Source organism: Furipterus horrens, unplaced genomic scaffold, assembly GCF_987537825.1.
Source record: "Furipterus horrens unplaced genomic scaffold, mFurHor1.1.pri manual_scaffold_3, whole genome shotgun sequence".
In the NCBI taxonomy this organism is placed as follows: domain Eukaryota; kingdom Metazoa; phylum Chordata; class Mammalia; order Chiroptera; family Furipteridae; genus Furipterus; species Furipterus horrens.
Window position 1 is genome coordinate 49,733,151 of NW_028327173.1, and position 23,351 is coordinate 49,756,501.

Genomic DNA, 23,351 nt, shown 5'->3' on the forward strand with positions numbered 1-23,351 from the left:
TACTTTGATTAAGATATAGAATTAAAATTTTTGTCAATCTCAATTTTCTAAATATGTAGCACAGAAGAGAATAATTTTAAAAACAAAAGTGCTTGAAATGTATTCATATCTGAATACTGATAATTTAATATCTTCTCTCTCTTCAGTCATGTGATTTCAAACTGCTTAAATATAATTAAGCAGAAGGGACAATAAGTATATAACATCCCAATTTTATCCCATACTCTGATTTTAAAGAGAAATTAAATTTTAAGTATTTTATGCTCTTTTTTCAAAAAGTTATAATCACTACTATATGTAATTTTTTTTGAGGTTATATAAGCTTTTAATAGATAACTTAATCTCTGACATGTTATTTGGTGGAGTGCCCTCAATTGATTACAGTTTTCTTCCTTGTAAAATCAGAAATAGTAGTAATTGCCTATAATAAGTGGAAATGTTAAAGTTCATAAAGCTTGAGAATCTTTGAGCAGTGATATATATATATATATATATATATATATATATATATATATATATAATTACAATGATTACTCTTAAATGATTGTCCCTGGTTTGAAAAGAGTTTGGTTTGACATTTACTAATTAAGCCTTTTGAATAATGCTACCTTGAGCCAGCAAAGCTGCGTTCATGTGTAGAGGAATCTTACTTTTAAATGTTCAAAAATTATTGGAGCAGATAGGTGCCTAAAATACATTTTTATAATAGGAATAAAAAACAATTTAATAAACGTACACTCATTTTTCTATTTGATTGCTAACTATATAAAGATTTTTTTGGTTATGGTCTGTCTCACAGAGAAAGTCTGATTTTCTAAATATGTACTTCATTTAAAAAAAATTGTTTGCTCAACTCTGTGCTTTCTGTAAAACATTACTAAATAGTGTGCTCTGCAAGTTAAAACCATATGATATAGCAGGCTAAAACTGAACATAATTTGATTGCAGACCGGACTGTGTTTTTCTTGGTTTTGTCATCAGAAACATATCTTGCTAGAATGTGCTCAGGATTTTTTGAACAGTCCATGAAAGGTGACAGGGATGTTAATCTCCACTTCAGCCCTGGCAACTTCACTCAAGTCCTTGGCATTCAGAATCAGGAGATAAGCAGGCTTTGGTCCTGCTCCGGGGCTCACCACCACACTCAGAACTACACCTGTTAATCAGAAGTAAATAAGGCAATGCTGAATTTTTAAAAAATGTCCAGGGACATAGACTAAAGGAAATAATATAGGAGGTATTACATTGACAAATAGAAAAAGAAACATATGACTTGATATTTTGCTTTGACTCTTCAAATACCTTACTGTGAGATCATCCTAAAAGGGTCTTTTAAGCTCTTCATATCCTCTAGATGAGTGGTCCCCAACCTTTTTGGCACCAGGGACTGGTTTCATGGAAGATTGCAGGGTAGGGGGCTCACTTCCCGCTGTGTGGCCTGGTTCCTAACAGGCCAGGACTGCTACCAGTGCTAGGCTAGGGGGTTGGGGACCTCTGCTCTAGACTATAAGTTCTAGGAAGGGAGTGACCATCTATTTTGCCTGCTACAGTGATTAGAACATAGAAAGTGTTTATTAAATTTGTACTGAATTAATCGATCTGTGTTCTTACCTATAACATAAGATATGCCATCTACTTTACCTACTGCAAAAAAAGTCTTGCAACAAATGAAAAATATATATACTAAAATATTTTGACAACAGTAATGTATATCATTTCTATATAGCTGGAGGTTTACCTAACAAAATGAGAACAAAACTTTTGCAGTTTTGGCTGTATGTGTAAAATCATTTAGCATGAAATGGCCCCACAATTCTTTATTTTACTCATTTCTCTGTGGTTTTCCATATTTTAATCCCAGCTAATCAGTAGTTAACTAAGACTGATGCTTTATAATTGAGTTGCTGTTGTCTAGGCAGTACCTTGGGATCTCTTTCTAGCCACAGCTTACTAAAAGAAATAAACAAAACTAGAGCCACAAAGCCACAGTCTCATTCTCTTTGATCCGTTTGAATACTCAATTTCCCTCCTAAGAACTGTATTCTTTTTCATAAACGTATCTAGGTCATGAAAGGCAAAAACCTAGACTTTATGCTGCTCTTTCCCTCTTTTATCTGAGCAGATATTGGTGTTCCAGCATGACACCAGATGGTGCTTTAGCATTTTTTCCATTAGTAGTCAAAGAGACCTGACCACAAGATGAAACTTATTTTCAAATTAGTTTACATTCAGTACTATTAAGGGTCATTTCTGAACATTAGGGAATAATTATGTGACTCCTCTCCTAGTGAACTAACTACATGAACTCCAGTAAAAAGAACATTCAGACACATCAAATGCTTTTATTACCATCATCTTCCTCCAAGGCATCTGGGTGAGCAACAAAGATGGGTTCTGATGGATATGAATCAGGCTCTTGCCATATCCAAGTTTCTTTAGTTTTGACGTTCAGCTTACAGAGCTGTTAGTTAAGAAAGAAAAATCAGTCAATCAATCAAGCCGTCATTATGCTTTACTTGGCAAGCATATGACTTAAAGTGCTGTTCTAATATCAGTAAGATGGATTAATTACCCTGTCTGGAACAAAGTGATTCAAGCCAAGTCCATATGCGTAAGTATAAGGTTTCCCACCATACTTCTGGTAATTGATTTGAGGAAACTCAAATGCTACAAAACAGAGCACATGCTTAGGAAAACCCAGTTAATTTCTTTGAATGGAACATTGTGTTCCTCTCATGTAGGGCTTTTCTCTCTATCATCTCACCTTGGCGAGGCCCTGAAAAGAGGACCTCAGGTTCCAGCCAGATGGTCTCGTCACTGCACAGAATTGCAGTGGCAGTTGTGTTGGGGAGTGTGACTAAATTCTTGCCTGTGTCAGCCTAAGAAAGAGGATAACAGAAACCTCAGTGAGCAGGAAAGAAAAGTCAGTAGCTGTAATTGTAGTCTTCAAGTTTTGTTTCCTGAGTCTTTTATTTTTTTAAGTTAACATGTAGAGAAGGGCAGTGCCGAAAACTCTGGAAGGGGGAGCCCAGGAACACGGCTGTGAAAGCTTTCTGGGCCTGTGTCAGTGGGAAAGTCATGTAACCTGTTAGGCCTTTAATCTTCTCTTCTGTGAGATGAGATTCTCCTCAAAGACAAAGGCCTCTGAGGAAGGGCCTCTGGAAAGCAATAAGAAGGAATTTTTCTGCAGGATAACAAAGGCTTCAACCCCCTAAGGATCAATTTACAGTATTCATCTCTATTATAGTTAGGGTATATCTTGATTTTGTTTGAAAAATATTATACAGTTATGTTGTTAAAAAGAAGAAAATAGAACAGCTACTGGATTGGATGTTTTCTAAGATCTCTTGTCCCCTCTACCCCGACTTATGTGATTTTTCAGCTGACTTATGAAAGGAATGGATACCATGAGCCCCCTTTCTAATAATGTATTCACTTAGTAATATCCGTATCAAATACTTGAGTGCATGCATTGTGCTAGACTTTATTCTAGGCATTTGGGATATTTCAGAGAATAAAGTCCCTGTCCTCATGAAGCTTACATTCCAGTTTGGGGACATAATAAATATAATTAATAGACAAAGTGTATAAAATGTCATAAATATGGGAAGAAAAATAGAGCGGAGTAAGGAGTATCAGTAGTGTGAAGGGTAGGTGAGTTATAATTTTAATAGGTGGTCAGGGTGGGCCTCATTAAAAATGTAACATTTGAGACAAAACTTATAGGAGATGAGGGAATTAGCAGTGCTCTAGCTGTTTTGTTGAGACTTAGGAGGAGGGGAGATGCAAGAGCAGACTCAGGGAAACCAGTCTGTTTTGTAGTAGTCTGGTCACAAGAAAGCACAGGTTCCAATTAGGCTAGGCACTCTGGAGTCAGTGAGAGGTGGAAGGTAGAGCCTAGAGGATTTCCTGACATATAGGCAAGGGGGTGGGAAGAAGAGCAAAATTAATGGAAGAGTCAAGGATGACTCCAAGGTGTCTGGCCTGAATAATGAAAGGTTGTCACAAAACAGACGGGGACTACTGAAGATGGGGTAAATTTTCTGGTGGGGAAGAGGATAGCTTTAGAGTTTGCCTTATTAAGCTTGTGATGTCTAATGGAAACATGGAGTTGGCAGTAACGCATATGAAGACTGAATTGAAAGGAAAGTTGAAAACGTAAGTGCAGACTGCTTTATAGCAAGAGTCATTACAAAGGCAGGGGATATACAAATAAAAGATAAAACAAAAGGCTGAGTTCTGGTGCTCTCCAATATTAAGAGGTCTACAAAAAGAAATGAGGGAGTAGCTGCTGGGCACAAAAGCAATCAAGATAAAGATTTATTTTGTAGAGGACAAAAATAGTAGCAATGATATAAGTGATCCAATGAAAGGGGAAAAGAGCTATGATACAGGAAAGAGGGGGAGAACTGCTAGAGTGATGCCCCTGAGTGGGTGGGCAAGGATAGGAACGACTAGTTCTGGATAAGATGATGGGTAATTCAGTATGAGTACAGATGCTGGTGGGTGGGTAGATGTGGCGGCAGAAATCTACGTTCTCTTCTGATTTCTTTCATTTGTTTCAGTGAAATAGGAAGCAGAGCCATTAGGTGCATATGAGTGTGGAGGTGGGAGGTGTTAGAAATTTGAAGAGAGGAGGGTGTGAAATATTTAACTAGGAAGGTGGGAGAGTAAGTGGAGTAGGAAAATGTAGGGGTAAGATTTGTGGTCATGTATTTATTTAAAAACAGACCAAGTAACATGATTATGTGTTTTCAACACTTAAGTTCAGCCTCAGAGGTACAAGCATGAAGTGGGTTAAGAGTTTAATTTAGACTTGTGCTTTTGACAAGTGAGTTTGATAAAATAAAAAAGAGGCACAGGAAATAAGGATTTATATACAATGGTATCACTGTAATTATTGACCATAGAATTTTAATTAAGGAGGGCAGGGTAAGTCCTCAAGGGAGTGGGGGATTGTAAGCAGGTAGGAGACTGAAGGAAGGTTCCTGGTGAGAATTACAGTAAAGCAAGTGATCTTGAAGGTAAAAGGTGGTAGTCAGAATGTGTCAGGCATGAATCTAAGATTATGGATGGAGCACATAGAAGTCATAGGTAATACCAATGTCAAAGACATGATTATGGGGAATGAGTGACTGAGATAGAATGGAAGATAGGACCAGTGGAAGAGGCCAAGGAAATGAAAGTGCAGGTTGTTGGAAGAATCACCTCTGATGTATATGTTGAAATCCCAGAGAGCCAGGAGTAGATCTGGGAAGTGTGACATTGAGCCAGAAGGGAGAGGGAGTAGTGGTTAATAGGTGACAACGATAATGAGAAGTGTATACATGTACACGTGTATATGTGTACATACCACTTGGCCACACATTGAGCTAAAATGAAATTAAAGATAGGGAGATTTTAAGGGTGGATGGAAGGAACAATGGTCGGAAAGCAGCAAAGTGGAACAAAGAGGACACCTACCCCAATTCTAAGCCTTGTGCTACAAGGGCCAAAGGAGGAGAACCCACCTCATCTGGGAATTGCTCCTGAAGAGAACAGTGTCATTGGGAGCCAGATTTTTATAAAAGAAATAGGGTGGAGGGAACATTTTGAGAGGAGGGTGGTGATGTATTATGAACTCAAATGAAATGGTGGAGGATAGGGAAGTGGATTTGAGGTGAGGAGCAAATAGAAGAATGAATTTTGTGAGATTTTGTGAAAGGCACTTGTTGGTGATGTTGGGAAGAAGAGAGTGGTGTGAGTACATATAAATATTTATATATGCATACAATAAGTTCAAATGTCTATGCCTAACTTATTATTTGTGTGATTATAAGTTTAATTATTTTATTCTGTTCTGTCTTATTATTTCTTATTATTAAATTAGGTTTTTAATGTAACATCTATTTTCAAAAAGCTATCTCTTGCTTTTGACTATTCCCCACATTTTTTTTTAACAGATGCATTTATCCTTAGACCCAGTAATCTCACTTCTGAGAATACAGCTGTACATACATGAAATAGCATACATACACAGATATTCCTTGTGACATTATCTGTAATAGCCAAAGACTAGAAACAACTCTGTTGCCAGCAGTGAGGGATGCTCACAAAAATAACACTGTGCTGTTGAAGAAAGAGAGATCTTCACTGTATATTGTTAAATGCAAAAAGTAAGGAACAAAATGGCGGATACAGAAAGTTACTTTTTGTGTTAAAGAATGGGAAATAATAATTATATATGTTTGTATTTTTATATTTGCATAAACAAACAAAGAAAAAGTAAAGACACTAAAAGTTATGCATAGGAGTGGAGCAAAGTGGAATGAAATGAGTGCGGATAGAGATTGGGGTGAAACTTCTCAGGGTATAACCTTTTTATATTGCTTTGACTTTTGACCATTTGAATGCACCATTTGAAAATAATGAAGATGTATTTTAAAGCTATTACTATCATCTTAAACAGTAAATTAGAAGCTTCAATCGTCTTAGACTCTTTCCTCTTTAGTCCTTCCCTCAATTTGTTTATTATCTTTCCTTCCCTGAATTTACGACCTATTGTTTCCTCACTGCCAAGCTTTTAAAAGTGTAGACTTTGGTACCTGGTCCTCCATGCTCACCAATAAATAGCTCATCTATAGTGCCATGAAACCTGACTTCTGACTCTCTCACTGTCACCCCTGGAGATCACCAAGTCTGGCATTTTGTTCTGTGCCTTCATCCTTCTCACCCTGTCTGCAGCAGTGGGTACCCATGAAACCCTCACTTGCCCTGTCCTGCTTGGCATCACCCTCTCTTAGATGTAACTAGGGTTCTTTGGTGACTTCTCCTCTTTCTTCTTCTGGCTCCTCTTTTTCTGTACTTTCTGTACCGGGTGTTCCCCAAACTTCTATTCTCGATTTTTCCCTTTCTGTCAGCATTTTCTGGCTAACAAATGTCTCACTTTTTATGTAAAGACATATTTGTGTTTCTTTTAGAAAACTTATTCTAAAGCATGTTTATTTTTTTCTGCTAGCAGTCTCATCTGTTTGTTCTTATATTTGATCATTTCAGTGCCAATAACTATCAGTTCTTTTCTTCTAATCCTGATTTGTGTCACAAGGACCTATATTTACATGTGAAAGCCTACGAGACATCTTTATGAAGATGTTGTTGATGTTGATTTTATTGTTGTAGCTGATGATGATAATGAATATTTATTTAATACTTACTTTGTTCTAGGGACTATATTCAGTGATTGACATATATCACCATATTTATTGATCACAACAACCCTATAAGGTCAATATAGATACAGAAAAGGAAATGTAAGAAAATTAAAAGGTTTGGCCCAAAGCACACAGCTAGTGAATGGCAGAGCAGAAAGCTCTGGTCAAGCTAGGGTCTGTTTGACTTGAAGTCAGTCTTCTTATCAATTATTCCCCCTCCCTCATAGTTCTAGTTTATATTTATCTCTCAACCTGCTCTACCTGTTACAACCTCTATTTCCAAAGGTATCACTGTTCTAGAAGGGTAGGCTTAAAGGATCTCTATGGTCTTTTATATGCCTAAGACTTAATTTGTTTTGCCATTCAATCAAATGCAAGATCCTTTTTGTTCCACCTGTAGGGACTCTCATTTTTGTCTATCTTTTCCCACTGTCATTTTATTTTTCCCTCATCTGAGTGATTTTAATTATCTCCTAGCCCAAGTTTCTATTTCTATCCTTTCTGCACTTTTGCTACAACTCATACATAACACAGCTTTATTTTAGAAAATCAAAGTATTAAAGCTGAAAATGAGCTTAGTTATTATTTTGCCCAATTTACTTAGGTTTCAGAGTAAGCAACTGAGCTTTAAAGTGATTGAGTAACTTGCTTAGGGAAGGCAGACATTTAGTAGTAGGGACAATCATGAAAGTTAGTGCGGTAGATACCCAGTCTACCAGCTCTGAATATGGTTTTCTTCTGTTTAAAAGCTTTTACTATCTCCCCATCACCTGCCAAATAAAGTACAAACTATTTAGCTTGTCCTTAAAGCCTTTGATGATTACCAACCTACTTTTTAAGCCTATATCCCCATTTATTCCATTACTTTTGCTTATGTTCCAACCAGTAAGATACCAATTAGTTCCCTCAGCTTTTCTGCCCCCTCCCACTTCTCTTTCCTCAACCTATTCTTCCTCTCTTCAATAAGTCTGCTTCAATCGCATCTCTTCTGCCAAAGTACTGCCAATGACTGAGATGTGTGAATCTCCCAACAACTATAACTGTTTCATTCTCTAAATGACAAAAGCAATTAACCCATCCCTCACCATACTCATCCTGTGCAGACATGCGTTATCATTACCAAATCATCTATCTTCTCCCTACTGCACTAGGTAATGAGTTTCATGAGAACAAAAAGTCTATCCTATTGATATACCAACTGAAATGATTGGTACAATGTGGTATTGTAGTGGTAACTTAATACCTATTGGCAGAAAGAGAAGGCAGGGTCCAGGGTGATATTAGACATTTTTATCACTGAAGTTCCTCATTTTATAAATGGATGGGTTTTCTTCAGGCAATGATGACTACACATTTAGAAAAATCCTTTTTCTAGTTTTTGGAATGTGGAGAATGTTATGTGGAGAGAGAGGAAGAGATCAGGGGAAAATAAGAGTTTCAAGGTACTTAGACCAATATCTCACTATAATTTCTCTTTTGAGCTCCAGATTCATGTATACCAGATGCCTAGTGAGCATTTATGCTAGAACGGCCACTGGGTACCTTAAGCTCAACATGTATAAAATAAATCACTCTTTTTCCTGTAAACCAGCTCCTCCTACACCTGTGTGTTCAATCAGCTAACTGTACCAACATCCACTCAACTGCTCAAGGCAAAAATGAGGAAGTCATCTTCAGCTCCTTCCTCTTTCCCTAAGCGCTGACATGCAATTAGCCACCAACTCCTGATGCCTTTACCTCCTAAATATTTCTCAACATTGAACCTTCCTTCATCCCTCAGTTCCCATTTTCTTCATTTTAATATTTATCCTCTTTTATTTGCCCTATTGCATTAGTCCTCTAACAGAGCTTTTAGCTTGTAGACTCTCCACCTTCCAAACTGTTCTCTATGATGCTGCTAGACTGACCCTTCTAAAACATAGATTCGATTATGTCACCCCCTCCCCGCACTTTAAATCTTCAATGGCTTCCTATCATTTATATAATACCCAAAGGCTATAGAGCCCCCCAAAATAGCACCCGAACCTATCTTTTCAGTCCCTCTGCCCAATGCACATCTCCCCTATGCTCTAAACGAACCTACCAACTACTTTAAATTTCCATATGAAGCTTTGTTTCTTTAAAAACTCCTTCCAGCTTCTGTAGAAGCTTTTTTACCTAACCGTTACGTCCCACACTAATCTCCTCCCCCTCTCTCATTCTTCACAGAGTTTACAAGCTTGCCAAAGAGCAGCAGTGTCTGGGTCTACACTGGGTTTCTGCTATATCTGATCTAAGCCTTGGATACAATATTTTACATTCCTTGTAGCTGCTTCTACTACTTTCGTGCATATATCTCATATGTACATAAATGAGTGTATATTCATGTATCGATTATGAAAATTATATATATTTTTTATTTTCTCTGGCATTTCCATCATGCTAGAAATTCTTGATGTTACTCTGATAGTCCTAAAAGATCATCTCTTGATTAAAGAAAAGAAAAAGTAGAAACAAGAAGATAACAGTTTAACGCTATTAATAATTTTTTCCTCTAGTAATGTTTTAAAAGATTTGGGCTGATTTCTCTGCAAAGGCACTTTGAATTTCAAATCATTGAAGTTAAATTATTTATGTTATTGACAAAATTTCCTGGGAATAAGTGGTCTGTACTATTCACTGAGAAAGTATATTTTAAAAGGGGCTTGTCAATGAAAGAGTAACAGACTTAGAATCATAAATCTGGTATTCACTCTGGCTCAGCCACAGTGGGCTTTTGCTAAGTCCTACCTCTCTTCTGAGCTTCGGTTTTCTCATTTGCAAAAGAAGGGGAGTTGAATTAGTTCATTTTTAAAGTTCCTTCCAGCTCTGAAATTTCAGAACTCTATGTATGAACAAAGAGCAGGAGGACAAATCCTGGGGGATGTGAAATATTCTCGTTATGTCTGAAATCTATGTAGAGACTGGTTACCTTGTCAATATTCAAAGGAAGTACGTATCTCCTAACTTCAGGCTGGGGAGCCTTGCTGGCATTTTTCTTCACTTCTTCCCAGTTCTCACGTAAATTGGCTAAATATAAGTAGTTGTAAACAAATTCAAACCTGCAAAAATGAGAAGTCAAACATGCACACACACAATTACAAATAATTTTAGAGAGATGATTCAAACATTTTAAAAGCACAGATGCCTGCCTGTTCTTTATTCCCCAACCAAGAAACTGCTAATGACGCAGGCATATTAAAGCCATTTCCTCCTGCCCACACTGGGGAAAAAAAAAAAAGAAAAAAAAAAGCCTGCCTCAGAGATATGTTTCAATAACAGCAGCCTCTGATACTCTGATACTTTCTGTTCAGATTCTCAATTACTATATTGTCTGTGTCTTTAGGGACTACTGTCTTTAGTAACCGGTTAATTTGAAGAAAGCATTCCTCTTTTTCGCAAACTCAGAGTGGGTGGAGTTCAAGGCCCCCCAAGGAATCTTATCAAGTTAAATAAAGTTGAGTTTAAGTTCACTTATCATGGAACCTTATCTTTTTAGGTCTGGTTGATGCACCTGATCAGTTTTTAATTACTAATCATGGTTTTGATGCTCACTTTGTGTTTCTTATTGCCTAAACTCTCTATAGCTTTCCAGTGATATCTTGCTACTTAAGCATACTTCTTGCATTTTAGAATGTAATTCAGGTTAAATATTGAGAGCAGGGTCTCTGAAAAAGGCCCCTAATTTCCAGAAGCAACTAGAGGTGTCACATTTATCCACTGTCTGTTCTTACCCTTTCCAGCAACAGAGATCCACAATCAGAAACTCATTGTCTTCATAGGTATTGATGTGATGGAAAAGGTTAAAGGAAGATGTCCTGTATTTGTTATTGAGATACTTTCTTCTTTTCTTGTCAGCAATATGAAGCCAAACCTTGAAAATGAGAAAACTAGTTTGATGCATTTAAAAGGAAAAAGTGTGCATGATGAAACCCACCTTCCTCAGGATCACAAACCTGACAAATATATCTAAAACTTACCCCCATGGTTTCATTGGACTCAAAGCAATCCATGTAGTTGGCTCCCCAAAGACTCCATGAAGAAAGGAACTTGAACAGGTTAATTTTGACTGGTGTCTCCACAAAAACAATGTAGTTGGGAGTCAAACCAAAACTGTTCGGAAACACAAATGAGCTCGTGAATGGGACGGGCATATTCTCAAACCACAAAGAAATGTGTATACATGAAGTATGCTTGGTTACATGAATCAACAGTGCCTACGTGAAATTAGTTATGTTTAAATTTAGGTTTCTGCAAGAGACTGATCGGTATTGATATCAAATGTAGGCAGATCTTTAAAATTAAGTCTTCCTGAAGATTCATAGCAGGCCTTCCAAATTACCTATGGACGTAAGATGGCTTGAATCGGTCACTGCAGGGGAATTGTACAACGACCTCTGACTTGCTTATTGGATCTTCCTTGTCTGAAATAAAGTGGTTTTAAAAGGCTTTGGAACAGCCTTTAAAATTTATTTATTTATTATTATTTTTTAATACAAAGCACTTAGAACAGCTTATGCAAGCAAAGAAATACATTTTCAGATCTTGGTTTTTCAGAGCTTATGTTCATTTTCTTAGTTATTGTCCTTTTTAGTGAAGCTTCGTGTAAAGCTGCAACCACCCAGGAGAATTCAAATGGCAGATTTGGGGAAGTGTGCTCTCAGAGCGCTGTGGCAGGCAAGAGTGGGGTCTCATCTTGCTACCGGAGGTGGGTTCTTAGGGGATTAAGGCAAAACTTGAGTATGGTCACAATACCTTTTACAGTCTCTTAAATTGCCAACGGTGTATAGTATATGTGGGTTTGTGTCAATAGCCCCACATGGTAATTCTTATGCATGTTAAAGTTTATTTACTGCCAAGTCACTAGGCTTCAAAACCTTAGCGTGTATCAAAATCACATGAAGAGCTTCCTGAAATATTGACTGCGGGCCCACTCCCAGAATTACTCATTCAGTTGGCTTTGAGTGGAGCTCAAGTTTCAACTTTCTATCAGGTTCCTATGTGATGCTGCTGGTGGGACTACGAGGACTTTTACTAAGCAATGCTAAACTAAAATCCATATATATTAAAATAATTCTGTCATCAAGATGGTTATCAAATTTCTGGCAATGCATGGAGGATGAATGTAGACTTCTAAAGAGTACTCTCTCTTCTGTTTTAATATTCTTTAGCTATAGCATTAATATGAATTAGTAGGTTTGTTTGTTGTTTTGTGAATTGACCATACACAAAATACTTAGTACACGATCATATATGTGTACATGCTATTATGCACATATTTGAATAAAAATTTAATTTCTCCTGGATCAATCAATAAGTGCTCAATCAATGTTTGCTACATTTGATTCTAAATCTTAAATGACCAAATCCACATATGCACTACATCTTTGAAACATTGTAGCAATAGAACTTGGTCACTTGCTCTCTGTATTTTTAGGTTGTCATTTCCTGCTATTATGCCCTTGGTCATTGGTAGGGTAGAAGTGAGGGCAATTGTCCTGAAATCTAAGATAATTTAACTGTGCATATTGTGCTATCTTGTTACTCTGATCTGGCATCTGTATTTCCAGTAACTTTCATACACTATATAGATACTTGTTTTAAGAAAAGTCAAATTAGTAAACTAACCTGCTTGTAGTGGAGGGATCTTTATAATATTGTAGGCAATTGAAAAATTTTTCCCAAAGCAATTACCAATGTTATAAACAGTTCCATCACTTTCAATGTGGGGGTGAGCCGTGACTCCATTGACTGAAACATAGTTGCAAAGATCAACCTATGGAAAGAGAGCAATGTTATCCATGTTAAGAAAGATAATGGTACATCTTTGGTCCCTAGTTTTGACCTTGCCATTACTGCTTGCACCCTCACCCTAATAGCAATTTCTCTTTCTTTCTATCCCTCTGTATCCTATCCTCTTTGAAGTCTGCTTGAATTCCCATCTTCAGTGCAGAGCTCTCCTCTGACCTCCATGCTGACCCCACGTGCCTCTGAAATCTTGGATTTTCCCCCTGTAATTTAATGTTAGCTCTGGTTAGTTATTTTCCTTTTGCATATGCAGGTTGTCCTCAAACAGTAATAAATTTGGATGCTGAAACTTCTTTATATTCCCCTTCATTGTATTAGGTAAAGTATATGAAATTGCTAATATTCAATAATGTTAATTTTATAAAAATAGCAATTTTGTATGATCAACCTAAATATGAGATCCAGGCTCTTGCACATAGTATGAAACTGGACTTGTAAAGCAGCCTAGGATTCATCTAGTATAGAAAGTCTTAACCTAAATAGATTTCAGGGGAACCATGAACCTCCTGGAATTAAATGCAAATGTTTTTGGAGAGAGGATTTAGCACTTTAATTCAATTTGGAGTCTCATAAAAAATTCAGAACCACAAATCTAGCACAAAACTCTTGGTTTACAGACAAAGAGATTGAGGTCCTAGAGAGGTCAAGTGATTTGCTCAAGGACACAGAGCTATATGTTGGAAAAATCAGCACTAGCATTTCTGCCTAAGACCTGCTTAGTAAAGAATTATTGAGTGAATAATTGATGGAGTGTATATTTGTCTAACCAAATTTTTTTTCTATTTGTTTAGGAGAATATCTTTTAAAGCATAGAGAATTTTTAACATCTTTACTTCAATAATAGCTGAGACATTTATTTATTTATTCCATCATTCATTCATCAAGTACTCACTGTGCTTCTGTTATGTGCCAGGATCTAGAAAAAGAGATGGTCCCTGCTTTCGAGAACTTCAGCCTAGACTTGTACTGTCCAATATTATAACCACGTGTAGCACTTTAAATAAAAATTAATTATAAGTTGATAAAACTTCAAATTCATTTCCTCAGTTACATTAGCCACATTTCAAGTGCACAGTAGCACTTGGACAATGCAGACATAGAACACTTCAACCATGGTAGAAAGTTCTATTTGATATCACTGTGGTAGACTGATAAGCTGATGGATATGTGTCGATATCGTTGTAAGTGTAAGGTGGTATCTGTAGAGAAAGGCCATCTAACCCAGACTGGGAGATTAGGCAGGGCTTCCCAAGGGTAATGACTCCAACTAATGCTTGAAAAAGGAATCACAGTTATTCAGGTAAAGAAGGATGACACTGCTCCGGGGAGTGGAAACCCTCACGTGCAGGCCCAGAGTTGTAAAATAGCGTGCTGTTTGAGAATTACTGATCGTTCCACGTGGCAGCTATGGAGGCCATGCATAGAGAAGGGAATAAGAGAAAAAGAACGGGCCAGGCAGGAAAGCCCTTGTTTGGACTTTATCTAGGAAACTATGGGTGCCCTAGATACAGTAACACAGTCACACTTGCATTTAAGAAAAATTGCTTCTACTGAAGTAAGGAAGTTGTTTTAAGTAATCAGCAGGAAGCAAGGCACTGATTAGGAGGTTATCTTAGTAATAGTAAACAACAACGACAAATATATCAACTTTTTCTAAAAACTATTTTTACCTGAAGTCAGAGTACAATGCTGTTCACAATGGAACCTGATCCCTAACAAAGTCTATTCTGGAGCCATATCATGAAGTTTACATTTCCAATTAAATTACATGACAGCTGGAATACAGATTTACTATCAGAGTCCCCTTCAGTTCTTCTCTAGATTATCTACACAAATACACATATGTGGTTACAAACATAAATCAAAAACAAGAAAGAGCTGTTGAGAGTATGTTAAGCCTTAGTAAAGTCTGTTGAGAATTATAAATCAGCTTGTAACATTGAAACCCAGGGTTGGAAATATTTTTCCTTTCTATTTCTCTTACACACAATTCTTGGACTTGAATTCTATCTAATTGGTCTCTTAGCTCCCTTATCTCCTTTGCCCTCCCATACAGCTTAACCATGGCAGATTAAATATCCTAAAGCACAGCTCTGCTTATACCACTTCTCTGAACAAAAACTTTCAGTACTTTCTCATTAGCTAAACAACTGACTCCAAATTTTTGTTGATTATTCAAACATTTAATCTCATCCTACCCTGTGTCCCACTCTTCCCCTTGACATTGGTGCTCCAGATCACTAGTTCTGATATTGCCCCCACGGGCAGGATTGGAAATGTTGGCAGCATTTTGGGTTTCCACAGTGAGGATATGACTGGTATTTAGTGGATAGGACCAGGGGTGCCGGTGCAGTATGTGGGATGGTCCTGCCCAATGCCACTAGCCCCTCCATTGAGAAATATTGCCCATCTAGCCAAAGAAATTATTCTTTAGTTTCCATGAACATATCCTCTATTTTCCTTCCTCTGACCCTGTGATTATGTTACTCCCTTTACCTTCTCCAAATTCATTGAAGTTGTTCCTTTCCTTTAACCTTTAACTCAAATGCAAGTCTTTTTAAATTTTCCTTGATCTGAATCACTTTACATTCCCCAACTATTGCCAGAAGTAATCTCTTTCTTCTCTGTGCTTTCATGAAAAGTTTTCCTTCTCCTAAAGGATTCATTGCATTATGTGTCGTATTAGAACTAAGTTGTATATTTGTTTGATTTCTCCATCGAGATGTTAAGCTCTCTGAAGACTAGAACAATGCTTTCAAATAGTTACATCTCAATAAATACTGGTTGAAGATGTGGATCTATGTTATTGAAATGTTGCACTGAGATTGTCTTAAGTTCTCAGCAAAATTTTCCACTTTTTAATATTGCTGATATTTTTCTCTATACTATTTTCTTTAAAATATAACTTTATTTCTAATAAGAGGTATATATAAGGGGCAAACTGGTGCAACATACTTCCTTAGAATCATGAATAGCAGGGTTTTCAATATTAATAGCTATAATTTTTTTGAACCCCCAAATGTGTGCCTGGTCCATGCTAGCCTCTAAAAACCAGTAAGAGCAGAGACCATCTTGTCTTACATATTGATGTATCCTTTGTACCCAGCATCAGTTCTGGTACTTGTCAGGGACTCAAAAAATATTTGTGTCACAAATAAATAAATGAACATGTTAGGCATTTTTAAGGTTTTCTTTCAATCCATACAAGTGTTTAAAATTTCATTGATGCAGAAACATTTGCCCTGTCACACATCCAGTAGTTGTTGACAAAGCAAGGATTTGAAGATCTGGTTGGCTCTCATGTTCTGTCTGCCAAATTGCACAGTTGATTTACTTCTAAATTGCAATTTTAAATTCTTGAACAATGTCACCTGAGCACTGTATCTTACCTGCTTAATTGTCTCCAAGGTCTCTGGATTAATCTTTGTAATGAAGTTGGTCTCTGTGCAGGCATAGTAATCTTCCCCCACTGGGTAGATATTAACAAGGGCATTGTCAGTAATCTCTACTCCTCGAAAATAAGAAAAAAACCTACAGAAGCAAATGGATTTTTTAGTCCAGTAACATACAAACCATAAGATAAAAGGGACTAATGTAAAATATCTTTAATAACATGCAGTTGGGTTTTAGTAACCTGGAAAATATATTCTTGCAGGGATCTGGGAAAGCACAGGTCCCAAATTCTGTTATGACGATCCTTTTCTCTGTCATTGCCCGTACATAAGCATCAGTGCGGATGAACCTGAAGGACATGAAGACATAAGAAAGCATCATAGACAGGGGCAATCAGTGTAGTCCATGTGGAGCTTAGGATGGTCACTCCAGTGTCCTTATTGAGTCATAATCATAAATCCACAACATAAAGAATGAAGAGTATTACCAGATCACTTCCTCCTGGTGACCCAGGGAGAAACCATGTGCCATGAGTTTAAATTTATGTCTTATAACTCTCACAGTGACAGATGAGGAACTCAAGGTTCAAGAACATAAGTGATTGGCATTTGTGACTGAGCTAGGTTACAACTCAGGTTGGCCAGAGCTGGAAAACATGCATTTTCCATATCATACCACGCAGCCTCTATGGTAGTTGACATAGGACCTATGACTTCCCGTGGCCTGTAAACCACCAACCTACATTCAGAAGGAAATATAGGACATGATATGCTGAATTATTTTCCTTTCACTCTCCCTTGTGTCTCTTTTAAGGTTTTCTTCAATTTAAAATTTTATTTTGCTACTTTTAAAAGTAGGTGTTCTTCAATCCAATTTCCTGCTATGGCAGATCTCCTGAACTGTATCCCAGACTAGATGGCATATGTTGCCTAGGATTTCTCAGATGGAGAGCCAATTAAAATCTGATTTTTACCCTTCCTCCAATCCATATAATGTGTTTAAAATTTTATAGATAAAGAAACAAAGTCATGAAGATGAAGAAAATACCAAGATCTTTAGAAGGCATATGAAAACTTGGTCTCACCTCCAAAGCATACTTTTTCATAGCTAAATTTTTGCTTCACATGATCTGTTTCCCTTTTATTATAGTCCAAGTTATCCTGACTACTTTAAGCCTCCATTTACTCTTCCCTTTGATGTCTTTTTAGAATGTCTGACATCTGTGGTGATCAACAAAGCCACGATCAGGCCAGAATATTAAAGCATAAGATAAACTTTTTATTGTGGTATTAATAGGTGCTTTCTGAAGTTATGGCTTAGGTCAGTGATTTTCAACCTTTTTCATCTCATGGAACACATAAACTGATTACTAAAATTCTGTGGCACATCAAAAAAATGTTATACTTTCTGCCAATTTGACAAAAAATAGGTATAATTTTGATTCATTCAAAATTGTGTTGGTTGTTGTCATTTTTTAATTTGACAGTCTTTGGGAAAAGAGGTCTATGACTCTGACTAAATAGACAGGGATTGCACATTTTAAAAATCCTTGTGGCACACAAGATGAAGGCCTTCAAGCCTTTTAGCAATGATCTTTTATTTTTAGAGAAATTCTCTTTCTTATATCAGTATCACATATTTGGTCCTTAACTCCATTTTGGCACCCCTCTCTTCTTCTCTTTGGCCTTTTTGATTATTAAAAAAAGAAAATAATCAAGAGAGTCAATGGTTTAGTAACAATAACAATAACTGTAATAATACTATTACTGAATACTTTCCATGTGCTAAGCCTATGTTCTTATTTACTCCTTGTAATGAACCCTGAAGTAGATTCTATTATTTCCCATTTTAGAGATGACAAAACCAAGAATTAGATATCGATATTAATATTCTGCAAAGGTTGCCAAAGGTATCTGGTGAATACAGGATTTGAAGCCAGGCATGTTGGACCCCAAAAGCTTAGTTGTTAGTTTCTTCTTTATCTTGTAGCACAGTTCCTAGGTGTCTGTGCAGATGCACTTGCCCTAGTGGATTCTGAGAGGAAGTGAGTATATAAGTCCCCTCTTAGGTTCAGGAGATTGAAAAGCCCATGGGAGGAGGAGCTGAGCTAAGCCCCACCCCCTAGTAGGGGGAGTGGGGAGTAGTGTTCCTTTACCTTCTATGGTATGTGACATGTCCTTCTTTAAAGTCAAACTTGTGCAGGAGGGCTTGCCCATCAAACAGGTGGTAAAATGGCTCAGATCCAACTTCAAAGAGTCCTGGCCCACATCGAAGGAGACTGCCACTGAGCCAGAGGGGGATCCTGCCTGTGAGGAACGGGAGACATGGAATGTTGCTTCATTCTCCTGCCCTTGGCTGGGCTGTCCCTGGTCAGGCACAGTGATTATATCGGCAGCCTGTATGGGCAGCTTCTTCTTCATAAACCCCATGATGATTTTTATTCCCAGCTCTCATGCTGGGCAACACTTAGGAAATGCCTGCTGAGCAATGCTCCTTTCTCTAGGAGACCAAGTAGGAGAAAATGTGGCAATGCCTCACAGTTTGGATGCAGGATTGGACAGAGACAAGGAAAAGCATCTTGAGGGGAATGGGATTCCCTACCTAACAGATTTCCCCAGATACCAATACATTTGCATTTTTCTAACATCTCACTTCTAAGACGAGTTTCGAATTTCTTGGTATAATTTGACAGAATAGGGATAGGAAGGATGGATTAAGAGCAGGGATAAAGAGACTAAAAAAAGATGGGTCGATAGAAAAAATCATTTAAATGCAACAACAAGAATATTGGCCTTTTAAAATCTAGAACTAGCTCTGGCTGGTGTGGCTCAGTGGATTGAGTGCCAGCCTATGAACCAAAAGGTCTCCAATTCAATTCCCAGTCAGGGCACATGCCTGGGTTGGGGGCCAGGTTCCCAGCTGGGAGCATGCGAGAGGCAACCAATCAACTATCTCTCACACATCAGTGTTTCTCTCCCTTTCTCCCTCCCTTCCTCTCTCTCTAAAAATAAATAAATAAAATCTTTAAAATCTAGAACTATATTCCTTTGAGGGCATATACTACTGTCCACATGAAGTCAACCTGCTGTAGGAGAAAGAGCACAGGGCGGGATGTTAGGGACCTGGATTCTGGTTCAGGATTTGCCATGGACCTTCTCCAGGCCTCAGTGTCCTAACCTGCAAAATGAGGGTATACAAGAAAGACTGTAAGGCCTTTCAGGTTATGTCATTACATTGGTGCCCTTTTAGCCTTTGAAAAGTGCAGTGTTTGGCAATGTTTGCTTAATCTTTACCAATGTTTTTACTTTTTTTTTTTTTTTTTTAAACAAATGGGTTACTTTTTATAGCTCAAGTTCAGCAACTGACTTGATAAGGCCTTTAATATGTCTGATAAAATCTTTAAGAAGGTGTGACTTAACTAAAAGGCACAGTATTACTTTAATTGTTAGAACCTAGGGTGTTAGCATCAGAATCTAGTTAGCATTTGGCTCATCCTGACTATTTTACAGAAGAGGAAAGTGGGAGGAAAGAGACATGCCCAGTCTTTGGCCCTTCCCATAACACCATGCCCATGCAAGGATGCTGTGTGGGTTATATGATGTCTTTAGATAATGATAACAATAGTACTAATTACCGCCTGTTCATCACTCTGTTTCAGATCCTGGAGGAATTGTTCTACTTACACTATCTCATTTCATCTTTACAATATCCCCATGAGTTAAAATTTGTTTTTTCATAGGTGAAGGAATTAGGCTCAGAAAGTTAAGTAACTTGTAGGATTCACAGCTACTAAAATGATAGAGCTGCCATTAGCACCTACATTTGCCCAACTTTAGGACCAAGACTCTTCCAATATAATGGACCTAAAACCTACCATCCTTCAATGTAATATTTCCAGGTGCCTGTCACCAGGCCCTCATTCATCCATGTGCTGAGAGAACAGATATTTATAGGGTCTTTACTATGTGCCAGGCACTGTGGTAGGCACGGACAGCTTGAACATGAGAAAAGTATAGTCCTAGTCCTGAAGGAATTCCAGTTAGACAGAACTTTTCTACATTAGAGAAATTAAAAAAGGCAAATGAAAGGAAATGGATTCTGGATATAGAAATCTTGAGCCTCCAGATTGCCTTCTATAGCCAATAGGGGAGCCTGCAAGGAGAGGTGCCAATGACTAAAAAGAAAAAAGAGAGATTGCAGAGAAGAAGAGAGGATGGCTTCCAGACTGGTGAGACCAACCTGTCACATGAGCTGTGAGTGGTGAGGAGAGCTCCTCCACGGTTTCAAACAGTTTCTTGTAGCCACCAGCAGGATGCTCCACTCTGCAATGTGGAATAATGAGGAAGAAGCTAATGTTAATACTCAAAGAAGTCCCTGAAGGCAGAGGCAGAGTTCCAGGACAAAAGGCGCTCTCTGGCTCAAGGACAATTCGCGCCACCTCTGCTGAGGAAGCACACGGTGCTTGGTACTCAAGTTTGCAAGAGGGGCCTGGGTCAGTGCTCTTTCTTTAATGTTTGGGGAAATGATCTCCCTTTTAATGTCACAGTAGACTTAGTCTTGCCCTTTGCAGTTTTCCCAGATTCCTGAAGATAAATCACCTAAACCTGCTGTTACCACTTTTTCTGACAGAGTCCTTCCTATGGAATTACACTGCCCTGTCCATTCTCCCAGCTTACTGCATCTTGGTTCTCTTGTCCCACAGTCTCATCTCTCTCTCTTGTGAGGTTAGAGAAGACAGCTTTTTGGGTCAGTACGTTATCCTTTGTTCTTCACACTATTGTTATACTGATTTTATATATGGAAAACCCTCGGCTTTCAGAGGTTAGCTGATTTTTACTAATACCTCTTGCTGTCATCTCAGGTTTTCAATTTCCAAGAGCTACAGTACTTTTAAAAAAATTAGTTTACTATTTTTGCTTATTTTTTTCTTCTTACTTTGGCTCCATTTTGTCACTTCTTAGGGTGGGAGTTCTGACCAGACTCCTTAATTATGATAGTTATCTTTTGTTAAGCACTTACTATATACCACACACCATAAAACCAACTGTGCATGTCATGAGCTCATTTAAATCTCACAACAATACAATGGGGTAAGTACTATTGTTATACTGCTTTTATATATGGAAAACCCTTGACTTCAAAATGTTAGCTAATTTTTCCCCCAAGTCACATAGCTAGGAAGTGGTTGGGTGAGACGTGGAACCTAGCTCTGCCTTATTGAAATTCTCATGCTCACAGCTGCTTCCATGGTCTATTCTAAGTCACACAGATCCCCCTATAATTTATACTCATATCCTAGATATTTGCTTCAATATATAAATAGGAAGAAACTCCCTCACCAAGACCCAAGGCCTTCCCTAAGTAGTCTTTTGGTTCTCTTCAGGAGCTCTTGAAATAACCCATTTACCATCAACCCACTAAGGCATCTAAAAGAAATCTCCCAGAGATACTTACTGGATGGACATTTTCTCTCAGTGGAAGTTTGAGCGTTCTGGCACCAACTGCAGAATGAGGAAGCAAGTCCTCAGCCAAGGCCCTTTATATGCCTTCTAAATCCTCCGAACAGGAGTTACGGCTTTGACAACCCTCACCCACCCCCTAGCTGAGGGAAGGGGAACAGAAGTGGCTTTCAGCACTCAGATCCTCCTGATGCTTGAGCATTATTTGGGCTTGCCGTTCCCATAACAGTTTTTTGGGCTGTGAGCCAGAGACCTCAATCCTTCCCACAGAGAAGAAGTGGATTGGAAAGAAAGGAGCTCCGTGGGAGTGGCCAGCCAGCATCAGGCCTGGGCTGAGCCAGGTCACCCCAGTGGAACCTGGCACTGTTCTCTGGTTTCTAGCTCCCTTCACTCTCTCTGTGCTCTCACATTCACTCCCATTCATTTATTCATTCACTTATTTAAAAAAAAAAAAATATCTATTGCACATTGTCTACGGACCAGAGATGGGCATAGTCCCTATTTTCACAGATCTCATAACTCTTTAAAGGTAACAGAAAATTAATACACTATTCAATACAATTTTGTAAGTGCCAGGATTGGAGACATGCGGAGTGTTATGGAAGCACATCGGAGCATCTCTTACCTCTCTGGTCACCTTATTGACCCTGTTCAGTGCACCAGTTCCAACCAGGCTGAGGACTATAGCCATGTCCTTTGAATTTGCTGAGGATGAAACCCTTTCATATCTTTGCTTGTCACTAATGCTTCATCTCACCTTCCTGTCCATTTGTATATAGCACCATTTCATGTATGTTTCCACACTTCTTTATGAGACCTGAATTGTTTGCCAGCACAGACTTGGTACTGCCCAAAGGAGTTTCCAGAAACAAACAGGATATATACTATACCAGCTGAGAACTTTAACAGTTTTTGAGAAACTCATTAGCTATTTTTAAATTAATAAATGGTTATGGCTACTTATCCTAGGACTCTCCTACAAAAGTGTGTAACAATTAATCTGAGCACTCCAGCCTGCCTTGTAGTGAGGGTGCAGGCATATGACCTGAGCTCCACCAATCAGAGGCAAGGTCAGTGGTCTCAGTGGTAGCATCAGTGCCCAGCACCAACGGTGTTTCTGCTCATCAAAGGCAATTGTTGTTCCTGCATGGGAGTCATTCTACAATGGAACCTCTCCCCAGAGGCCTGGTAATCTCCAAACCACATTCTTTAGCCAGAAATTCTGTTAGCTACCTAATATTTAAAATATTTGTGTGCTAGTTTGATTAACTAAAGTTGGTTTTTATTGTTTGCAATGAAGAACTTTGTCTCTATAAAATAATGGTTATAGAGGAAAGCGTTACACAGGAAGAAGATCAATATTGGTATACGGAGGTTCCAGAAGAATTTTTGAGGAAGTATCTAAACTGTGTTAGAAAGAATATGTAAAAGTTAGCCAGTCTACGGGCAAGGAGAAGAGTATTTGGGCACAGTTTGTAGGATT

At 38.1% G+C, this 23,351-nt stretch overlaps 1 protein-coding gene across 1 annotated transcript; it reads right to left on the minus strand.

Annotated features, from left to right (window-relative positions):
- Positions 1-836: 836 nt before the first annotated feature.
- RPE65 (retinoid isomerohydrolase RPE65) lies at positions 837-21,908 on the minus strand. Its single transcript, XM_090271671.1, has 14 exons — positions 21,864-21,908; positions 20,649-20,731; positions 18,565-18,715; positions 16,651-16,758; positions 16,406-16,547; positions 12,837-12,984; positions 11,551-11,632; positions 11,189-11,321; positions 10,943-11,082; positions 10,141-10,270; positions 2,765-2,879; positions 2,573-2,667; positions 2,350-2,461; positions 837-1,156 (listed from the first exon to the last, which is right to left on the minus strand). The coding sequence occupies exons 1-14, from the start codon at positions 21,872-21,874 to the stop codon at positions 1,005-1,007; spliced, it is 1,602 nt and encodes a 533-aa protein (XP_090127797.1). The 5' UTR covers positions 21,875-21,908; the 3' UTR covers positions 837-1,004.
- Between the last annotated feature and the right edge of the window lie 1,443 nt (positions 21,909-23,351).